The 11,055-nt window shown below is 36.8% G+C and overlaps 1 protein-coding gene and 1 long non-coding RNA gene across 2 annotated transcripts in view; one reads left to right on the top strand and one right to left on the bottom strand.

The window, feature by feature from the left end:
• The window catches only part of LOC107720027 (flocculation protein FLO11-like), a 25,007-nt gene extending 13,962 nt beyond the window's left edge, over positions 1 to 11,045 (top strand). Inside the window, exons 4-18 of the mRNA XM_016527601.1 lie at positions 15 to 422; positions 535 to 642; positions 1,747 to 1,824; positions 2,288 to 2,470; positions 2,607 to 2,708; positions 2,913 to 3,019; positions 3,438 to 3,496; positions 3,591 to 3,736; positions 5,399 to 5,533; positions 5,995 to 6,037; positions 6,477 to 6,514; positions 6,607 to 6,703; positions 6,822 to 7,011; positions 9,009 to 9,023; positions 10,732 to 11,045. Of these exons, the coding sequence (XP_016383087.1) occupies positions 15 to 422; positions 535 to 642; positions 1,747 to 1,824; positions 2,288 to 2,470; positions 2,607 to 2,708; positions 2,913 to 3,019; positions 3,438 to 3,496; positions 3,591 to 3,736; positions 5,399 to 5,533; positions 5,995 to 6,037; positions 6,477 to 6,514; positions 6,607 to 6,703; positions 6,822 to 7,011; positions 9,009 to 9,023; positions 10,732 to 10,854 (1,832 nt within the window). The 3' untranslated portion in view covers positions 10,855 to 11,045. The remainder of the gene's footprint in view (positions 1 to 14; positions 423 to 534; positions 643 to 1,746; positions 1,825 to 2,287; positions 2,471 to 2,606; positions 2,709 to 2,912; positions 3,020 to 3,437; positions 3,497 to 3,590; positions 3,737 to 5,398; positions 5,534 to 5,994; positions 6,038 to 6,476; positions 6,515 to 6,606; positions 6,704 to 6,821; positions 7,012 to 9,008; positions 9,024 to 10,731) is intronic.
• On the bottom strand, positions 1,478 to 2,222 carry LOC107720028 (uncharacterized). Its single transcript, XR_001637577.1, has 3 exons — positions 2,159 to 2,222; positions 1,895 to 1,942; positions 1,478 to 1,530 (listed from the first exon to the last, which is right to left on the bottom strand). It is a non-coding gene; the product is annotated as an uncharacterized LOC107720028 (long non-coding RNA).
• Positions 11,046 to 11,055: the final 10 nt, after the last annotated feature.

Here is an 11,055-nt window from a genome sequence, read left to right as displayed (position 1 = left end):
TAATGCTACCACACCACCCATGACTACACCAGGGAATAATGCAACAACAACAGTAAATGCTACTACACCACCTCTAACTACACCAGTGAACAATGCAACAGTAAATGCTACTACACCACCCATAACTACACTCGAGAATAATGCAACAGTAAACGTTACCACAACACGCATGACTACACCAGTAAATGCTACTATACCACCTTTAACTACACCAGAGAATAATGCAACAGTAAATGGTACCACACCACCCATTACTACAACAGTAAATGTTACTACACCACCTTTAACTACACCAGGAAACAATGCAACAGTAAACGCTACCACACCACCTATAACTACACCTGTAAATGTTTCTACACCACTTCTAACTACTTCAGTTAATAACACAACAGTTAATGCTACCACACCACCCATGACTACACCAGGGAGTAATGCAACAACAACAGTAAACTACACCAGAGAATAATGCAACAGTAAATGCTACTACACTCCCCATGACTACACCAGGGAAAACCACACCAACTATGACTACACCTGTAAATGTTTCTACACCACTTCTAACTACTTCAGTTAATAACACAACAGATAATGCTACCACACCACACATGACTACACCAGGGAATAATGCAACAACAACAGTAAATGCTACTGTACCACCCATAACTACACTCGAGAATAATGCAACAGTAAACGTTACCACAACACGTATGACTACACCAGTAAATGCTACTATAGCACCTTTAACTACACCAGAGAATAATGCAACAGTAAATGCTACCACAACACCCATGACTACACCAGTAAATGCTACTATACCACCTTTAACTACACCAGAGAATAATGCAACAGTAAATGCTACTACACAACCCATGACCACACCAGTAAATGCTACTATAGCACCTTTAACTACACCAGAGAATAATGCAACAGTAAATGCTACCACACAACCCATGACCACAACAGTAAATGCTACTTCACCACCTTTAACTACACCAGAGAATAATGCAACAGTAAACGTTACCACAACACGTATGACTACACCAGTAAATGCTACTATACCACATTTAACTACACTAGAGAATAATGCAACAGTAAATGGTACCACACCACCCATAACTACACTCGAGAATAATGCAACAGTAAACGTTACCACAACACGTATGACTACACCAGTAAATGCTACTATACCACATTTAACTACACTAGAGAATAATGCAACAGTAAATGGTACCACACCACCCATAACTACACTCGAGAATAATGCAACAGTAAACGTTACCACAACACGTATGACTACACCAGTAAATGCTACTATACCACATTTAACTACACTAGAGAATAATGCAACAGTAAATGGTACCACACCACCCATAACTACACTCGAGAATAATGCAACAGTAAACGTTACCACAACACGTATGACTACACCAGTAAATGCTACTATACCACATTTAACTACACTAGAGAATAATGCAACAGTAAATGGTACCACACCACCCATTACTACAACAGTAAATGTTACTACACCACCTTTAACTACACCAGGAAACAATGCAACAGTAAACGCTACCACACCACCTATAACTACACCTGTAAATGTTTCTACACCACTTCTAACTACTTCAGTTAATAACACAACAGTTAATGCTACCACACCACCCATGACTACACCAGGGAGTAATGCAACAACAACAGTAAATGCTACTACACCACCTCTAACTACACCAGTGAACAATGCAACAGTAAATGCTACTACACCACCCATAACTACACTCGAGAATAATGCAACAGTAAATGCTACCACAACACCCATGACTACACCAGGGAATAATTCAACAACAACAGTAAATAACCACACCACCCATTACTACAACAGTAAATGTTACTACACCACCTTTAACTACACCAGGAAACAATGCAACAGTAAACGCTACCACACCACCTATGACTACACCTGTAAATGTTTCTACACCACTTCTAACTACATCAGCTAATAACACAACAGTTAATGCTACCCCACCACCCATGACTACACCAGGGAATAATTCAACAACAACAGTAAATGCTACTACACCACCTCTAACTACACCAGTGAACAATGCAACAGTGAATTCCACTACACCACCCATGTCTACAACAGTAAATGCTACTACACCACCCATCACTACTCCAGTAAATGCTACTACACCACCCCTTACTACACCAGGGAACAATGCAACAGTAAACACTTCCACACCACCCATCACTACTCCAGTAAATGCTACTTCACAACCTCAAACTACACCAGGGAATAATGCAACAGTAAATGCTACCACACAACCCATAACTACACCAGGAAACGCTACAACAGAGAATGCTACCCTACCACCTCAGTCTACACCAAGAAATGCTACTACACCACCCATAACCAACTCAACAACTGGACCCACTGTCTCTACCACTAACCCAACTAACACTGCAACCACACCAGGTGTGTTTGAATGAATGTGTTGTGTGATTGTGCATTGCGGAGTAATTCAGAGTAATGCAGAGTTCACAACTGCATTTAATACTTTCTCCCATTCATAAACACTGAGTGACATGACATCTTTTTTTTTTTCTTTTAGCTACCTGTCCTGCAGTGCCCTGTCCACCACTCAGTGTCTGTGTGAACTCCACCTGTCAGTGCGTGACAGGAACTATTCCTTTAAATAATGCCTGTGTGGAAAGTAAGTATCTGATGCCAAGCCTCTGGCCACATATCCTTTTTCTTACACAGGGCCATGGGGCATTACAAAAATCCTTCTATACTTAATTTGTATATAATCATATGATTCTAGTGATTATTGGGAAGAATCTTTGTAGTAAAAAGACTACCAAGACAATCACTTTAACACCCCCACTCTCTCGCCTCACATTCTGTTTATTTCCAGCTAAAACCTTCAGTAGTTCACTTCGGGTGAACCGCACTTTTGTAAATGCTATGAATGATCCCAAATCACCTGAATTCCAGGAAACTGCTAAAGAGATAATTACTGCGGTAGGTCACCAACTTACATTACAATCTGATCTTTTAACTTTAACATTTCACTTATTACTTTTAAAGATTTATTTCTATACACTGATTTATTTCCATTACATGTGCAGTTAACAATATGGAATTAATAATTAAATTAATAACTCTGCAAAATAAATATATTAATACAAATTTGGATAAAGTTATGTAATTTTTTTGTGTGTGTGTGTGTGTGTGTGTGTACTTAGATACTATATTCAACTTTGAAATAAAGTTGAAATATTGCTTTATATTGCTTTGGTAGTACAGACTGTTTTAGTTTAATTGTCATGCCAATAAAACTTGGGACTGCCAAAGTAAAAAAAAAAAAACTATATGCTGGATCAATATCCTTCATTCTCAGTGAGCCTAAATAATTACTCTTTCCTCCCTTTTGCCATAGGTAAATGAAGCTCTGCGTAACCAGCCAAACTACATTAACAGCATAGTAATTAAACTGATGTAAGTGACCCTTTGAAAACAGTTCTTAACCACAGCTCTTACACATATGTATCATATTTGCAAATTACTAATCTCTTTGTATATATTTTTCTAGGTCTGGCAGTATAGTGGCCTCAGTAAACAGTTTTTTTGAGCCCAATTCTCTAGTCACACAGGAATCGGTTATATCTGCCATGAATACTGCTATAAGAGATTGTGGAGTGACAAGCTGTGGCATTCTTACTAATGCTCAATACACTGGTGAGTGGCTTGAAAAGATGTGTTGAAGAAGCTGTGATATGAACAGAGAGAAGCAGGTGTTTTAATGTCCACATAGAAAACCATACACTACATTACACTGGTTTTACAAACATACTGCTTTCACATAATTGTATAAAACAATTTTTATATTAAATCTTTTTTTATTTACATTATTTGACAAACATTCTAAACCTTAATTCCTGTTTAGACAACAGGTTACCTTCAGAGTGTTAACATCAAATGCATGTAGAACACTTTGTTAATTTCCACAAAGATTAGTAAAGCAACTTCTCTTTGCAGTTGATAGTGGCCTCAGTAAACAGTTTTTTTGAGCCCAATTCTCTAGTCACACAGGAATCGGTTATATCTGCCATGAATACTGCTATAAGAGATTGTGGAGTGACAAGCTGTGGCATTCTTACTAATGCTCAATACACTGGTGAGTGGCTTGAAAAGATGTGTTGAAGAAGCTGTGATATGAACAGAGAGAAGCAGGTGTTTTAATGTCCACATAGAAAACCATACACTACATTACACCGGTTTTACAAACATACTGCTTTCACATAATTGTATAAAACAATTTTTATATTAAATATTTTTTTATTTACATTATTTGACAAACATTCTAAACCTTAATTCCTGTTTAGACAACAGATTACCTTCAGTGTTAACATCAAATGCATGTAGAACACTTTGTTAATTTCCACAAAGATTGGTAAAGCAACTTCTCTTTGCAGTTGTATTAAACTGCAAAAGATTGTTCCTCAAATAAGAATACAATACAGTGCCAGTGCCTAAACATGGAGTGTTTAGCAGAGCATGTGAGCGAAGCGGAGCGGTGTGACGCTCCGCTGCTTCAGATTCCAATATGAATCTTTACTAACTCTCCCCGCACTCCCTCTCAGTTTCTTCTCCCTGCTCATTCTTAACTTTGATTTTTACTTTACATTTATGTATAAGGCTTGCAACTTCGTTGAAACAATATCTGGACTCCATAACTGCTCTACTATTCTCGATCTCTACAGATTCTCGATCTCGAACAAGCAAATCACCAAACGGCATTCTGGGTTGAGCGAGCGATGCTGAGCGTATTGAGCGAGCGGAGCGGAATCTTCAGAAAGGCGCTCTGCGCTCTTAAGGAAATATTACCACTCCGCTCCCCGCTCCGCTCACGCTCCGATCCGCTCACATGCTCTGGTGTTTAGAGATGTTTAACCATGACTCTGGCCATGTTTTGTAATTGTGAATATTTTAGATCACATAAAAGATTGTCTTTCTATATCCCTAAAATATACTGGAGTTTTCTACATGAAATACTTCCAAGATACTGATATGACCACTATGCCACACATGCTATCATCTAAAACTAATTAATTATTGCTAAACAATTTTATTAAATATTGAATTGATTTGCATTTTTTATATAATTATAATGCATGTAGCTTTTTATGACTTGATATTAAATTAGAAACTACATTAAATATTTATATATTTAGAAATTCATTTGTTACTTCGTAGGACCAATTAAAATTAACCAGTGAAGGTAAACATGATAAAAATGGCTAAAACAATTAAAGGACCAAAGAGACACTTTCCGTCATACATCTATCTAAACGACTACCCACTAATATGTTGTCTGTCTCCCTGTCTCTTTCTTTATAGCAACCAACCTGTGTGAGCAAGATCTTCCTCCTTGTGATGTTGACACTACAGTGTGTGAGGCCAAAGATGGGACCCCTGTTTGTACCTGTAAACCTGGCCATGTATCTAGCCAATACCAGGCCAGAAGCTGTAGAGGTGAGCATGTGTCTTTATTACTCCATTTGTATGGACTACCATCTGTGTTTGTGTGTGCATATCATAATCATCCGTGACCTTTGAGTTTGCTGTGGTTTTATCCATGGTAACAGACAAATGAATCCTGGTCTGCTGAGATAAGTGTTGAGAACATACAGTACACTCACCAAACATTAAACAACGAAGAATGAAAAACAATGAAGAAATAAAACAATTATAAAATAAATAAATAAGAGAATACAAAAATAATACAGTTTCATGGCCAGTGTTTTTGGCTGGTAAAATTATTATTTTTTGATTCTGCAAAAAAAGTTAATTTCTGCTCTTGAGTGAGATTCTCAGCAACAGGAATCACACAATCATAGCAAATTTAAAACTATCCATAGTTTAGTTCATTGTTTTTCTGTCTGCTTCACCATCTTTCTATGATTCAGTCTATTTACTCTCTACTCTTTTCACAGTTTGCCCTAGTGGATACAAAGCGCAAGAGAACATGTGTGTTCAGTGAGTACCATTTCATTTCTTTGTTCTTAATAAACACTCTCTTATACATCATTAAATACATATCATCTCTTAAACTACAATACAAACTTTTTATGTTTGTCCAATAGGGAAAAAGTACAGTGTTTAAATAATAGAGATTTTCAGTCATGGCGTCAATTTGTAGGCCAACCTGTAAGGCCTTAAAATAGAGGTTTTCATTTGATTAAAACAAGGTCGGTGTGTAATTTATCTGTTCCAGTAATGTGAACCATATTCATACCTCAAACATGATGGTTCAGAAATACTAAATGTCTTCCTTGTTACAAACTAAACGGCTCTATTCAATAGTTGCGTGTATCATCAGTGTATTTGTAATAGAAACTACTGCCCCCTTGTTTCAAGGCAATATTGCAACAGTCACATCACTGTTTCAGCATGTTTATGTCCTTTTCTTAAACAGATGTCCATTTGGCTATTCTGGATTCAACTGTGATGACTGTAAGATATTATTATTACAGTATTTCCTCATTTTTAACCATTAAAGTAATTTTGTGTATATGTGTGTCTAATGACCTTGTCTCTCTGTGTAGCCTCTTTGTTGGCTCTAGTGGTGGTGGCGTGTGTGTTAGGGGGAATTCTACTCATTGTGATTTTGGCTGTTCTCATCTACATCTGTGTAACTCGTGGGTGAGTATTTATGAGAGGTCAGGTATAGGGCGTGCATTTCAATGTCTCTATGCGAGTCTTTTATGCTTGTTTATGGATGTACATTTCCCAATTTGTGTGTTTATTACTTATTTTACAGCAAGAAGTCATCAAACAGCAATTATTACAGCAGCCCGTACCCTGCTGAGGAGTTCCGGGCCACGTGGCCCTCTCAGAATGTAACCCATATTCCTCGTGCCACTCTGGCATCTAGTTCCAGCATTGATGCCACTGGCAACAGTCTAGAGATGGCTGAAGGGCCAGGCAGGAAAGGCCACAGTAATGGATTGGTGAGTACCTCCTTCCATTCAAAACTTCACAAATAAGTTTTGTGAAAAAACTTATTTGAAAACAAAACAATTTGGTTCACAGAGCAGTTACACTTATCTTTAACTTACAGTGGGTTTTGTATTGTTTCAAAGACAAGCTTATTTGTGGACCTTTTTTCATTGAATAATTAATTATTGTAAAATTAAATTACTTTTTAAATGTATGTTCTAAGTAAGATGCTTAAAGGATGCATAAGCACTACTGTTCAAAATTTGGGGTCAAGTTTCCACAAAAATATTAAGCAGCACAACTGTTTTCAACATTGATAATAATAAGAAATGTTTCTTGAGCAGCAAATCAGCATATTAGATCAATTGACACTGAAGACTGAAAATTCAAATGTGCCATCAATAAATTAAACTTTAAAATATAAAGTTATTTTAAATTGTAATATTTTTCACAGTATTGCTATTTTTACTGTATTTTTGATCAAATAAATGCAGCCTTGGTAGACATAAGAGAGTTCTTTCAAAAACCATTAAAAATCGTACTGACCCCCAAACTTTTACAGTAGTCTAAAATTATCTTATTTATATACTATATGACATATTATTTTATATTGCTTAATTTGTATTACTAATAATTATACCTTTTTTTTTTTAATAATAATTTTAAGAAATTGCCCCACTGTAAGTTACTTAAAGTGCCCCTATTATGCCATTTTTACGGTTCCTAATATTGTTTTGGGAGTCTCCTACAACAGGATTACATGCATGCAAGTTCAAAAACGCTTTCGTTTTCTCAAAATATGCACTTAATATCACCTAATTTTCCAGCGATTCTCAAACGATTCATTTGAAGCAGTTCAAAGATTCGGTCTCTCTAAACCCCTCCTTTACATGAGCCTGCTCTGCTCTGATTGGTCAGATGGCCTAGTCTGTTGTGATTGGTCTACAGCGTACAGCGCGTTTCGGAAATGATACGCCTATTTCAATGGTTCTGTATTTTGAACGCTCTATAGAAAATATAAACATCTATTATTTATCATACTTACAGGTTGTGATTCAGTGGAGCAGCTGGTCCAAATAAACAGGATACTGATCCATCTTTCAACAGCAAGCGTTTTGTGAATCCCGCGTTAAACTCCCCGAGATTAGAGAAGCAGTCGACAGTAAAATGACGTATTTAAGGGCGGGTCAAGTTGTTTGCTGCCGGCCAACATAGAACATAGGCGCGCATTATGCAAATGTGTTACCCCGTGATGTGTAGCCATCACGGAAGTGGGATTCGAATTACTAACGACTCGTTTCAGCTGTTCAGAGTCGATTCTTTCTTTTGGGAGACAATAACTTTATCGTGCACTTTCAGCTTTAGAACTTTGCAGATCGTTTACATTCACATACAGCTACATTACACACTGCATGAAAGGCAATATTGGAAATGGCATAATAGGGCCACTTTAAAATTCTTCCATTAATCCTGCATGTATCTCATACTAACACTAATAATAGTGTCATCTGCCACCCCTAACAAATACTAAATATATTGTTCAATCAGACCCTTGTCCATTTCCAAATCTTTAGCTACTCTGCTTGCCAAGCTGAACTCCAATGACATACTCCTAATTGATCCAAAGATTGGATTATTCAAATTTTCTCTGAAGTATTACTTGACTGAATGACTGAAGTCCATTATGAGCAGTTGTAGTCCTAACAAGGCCACATATTAAGAGGGTCTATTGCATTAGTGAAACAACTGCTTTTGTGGTTAGCGGAAAGCTAACAGTAGTACATAGTACTTGGGAAACTGGACCTTCCCAGTTTCCCAGATTTCATAACTTTAATGTTTGAAATCATAATTTTATCATAATGGATGTACAAGTTTTGTGATTAGTTAGCTCATAAACAAACCTCTTTGTGTGTGTGTGTTTGTGCACGTATTTGTGGTCACTGTGTTGTGTGTGTGGTATCCCGTATATGGGCTTGATTTCTCCTCACTCCAAACACAATGACTGTAGAAGATTGGAGGAAAGGTAAGTCACCGACTCCTGGTGTGTCCTGGTGCATCATCAGGGACTGTAAAAGGCAAAGACAGTCCACTGATACATATATGAATGCACAACATACTGGCTGTGGTTCCACCTTAAACTTAAAAGAGCCAATTGCATTATTGAAACACTCAAAATAATGGCTGTAGGAATGGAAGTCCCATCTCACAGTTAAAATATACAGCTTAAATAAATGCTGTTATTTTGAACTATTTGTCAAAGAATCCGGAAAAAAAATGTATCATTCTCTACAAAAATATTAAGCAGAACAATTGTGTTTAACATTGATAATACTAAGAAATGTTTCTTGAGCAACAAATGAGCATATTAGAATGATTTCTGAAGGATCATGTGACAGCTATGTATATATGCACCCCAATAATCCATTAGAAATTGGACTGATGGCTCAATCCGACTGAAAAGCCTGCATATAAACACCTTTATAGATCTGAATGAAATTTCGATCGGATTGAAAGGGGTGTAGACCTTTTCTAATCCGACCGAGAGGACATGTAAACACTTGATCAGATTGAAAACCGACACTGAAAAGCACTGTGCGTGTGCAATGACGTAGAAATGGCGTAATGACACATGACGCGTGGAACGAGCTGTTGTTTTTGTAGAATTAAGTGTCTTAAATGACTGCTTGATAAATAAAAGTATCATGGTACAAAGCTTCACATGCTCATCTTCTAATTAGGATAAATATTAAATATTAAGAAAGGAAGCAATGACAGGAGAATAGTATGTGCAAACCGCAGGAATTCTCTGTATATTTGTGCGCATGTCAAAAGATCAAATACGATATTGAAGCTTGTGATATAAACGGTGCACATCAACCCAATCACTTTATTTAGCGTTCATGTAAACACTATGTTCGGATTCATCAATCAGATTGATTTTATTCCGATTGAAACAAAGTGTCCATGTAAACATAGCCCCTGAAGGCTAGAGTAATGATTCTGAAAATGCAGCTCTGCCATCACAGGAATAAATTACATTTTGAAATAATAATATTTTAAACTAATAATATTTAATAATATTTGTATTTTTACTGTATCAAATAAATGCAGCCTTGGTGAACATAAAAGACCGTTAAAACCATTAAAAAACTACCAGACCCCAAACTTTTCATTTTAGTTATTGAAATGTAATTTCAACTAACATTTACATAAATCGTGGTCTTTCATGGCTTGTATGGTTGAAAACTGCGTTACAAATATGGCTGCCAAGTGAACTGACTTGCCTTAAAGGGACTTTAGTGTCCAAGTTCTTTCATGTAAAGGAATATTCTGGGTTAAACACAACTTAAAGTTTAAGTGAGTACCTTCTGCAGCATTAGCATCAACAAAATAATGAATGTACCACCAACCTTCGTCATCACCTACGTATTTAACCTAGAAGGAATATTCCTTTATTTTCCTCTTTTCTCTTTGTGACTGGCATCATCACTTGCCACCGCTATATACCCTCTACATTCTGAAGTGAATTACTGTTACGTTTGGGATGAAATCTTGATTTCGATCTCTGGTTTGACTTGTTGCATGCCATCATATGCTTTGCATGAATTTTTAAGCAGGTAATTGCAATTTTCCTGCATGCTGGTATTATAAGATGAGATGTGCTGAGAGAATGAAGGGTTGTGGGTTGTGTTTACCTGTACGTGGCTAATATGGACTCGTTTCTTCTGCAGTCGGGCTCGTATGACCTCAGAACAGATGGCATGAGGACCTTTAAGGACATAAACCCCACACGGTACTCTTATCTGATGGGTCATGAAAACCCCTACTTCACACAAGGAAATGAGAAGAGATGAGGAAAACAGCAGAGAAATCCAGTGAGAAGTAAGAGGACAAGAAAAGAGTGCAATAACGACATGAATTATAAAAAGGCCTTGGATCAAAATGTTTCAGGAACGTTAACGCTGTCAAAACCAAACAGCTGATCACAGACTCAAAGAATATACACAAACGGCATTTGAGAGATACTTTATATATATATATATATATATATATAT

This window comes from Sinocyclocheilus rhinocerous, unplaced genomic scaffold (assembly GCF_001515625.1).
Source record: "Sinocyclocheilus rhinocerous isolate Xijiao unplaced genomic scaffold, SAMN03320098_v1.1 scaffold273, whole genome shotgun sequence".
In the NCBI taxonomy this organism is placed as follows: domain Eukaryota; kingdom Metazoa; phylum Chordata; class Actinopteri; order Cypriniformes; family Cyprinidae; genus Sinocyclocheilus; species Sinocyclocheilus rhinocerous.
This window is presented reverse-complemented; position numbering and strand designations above follow the sequence as displayed.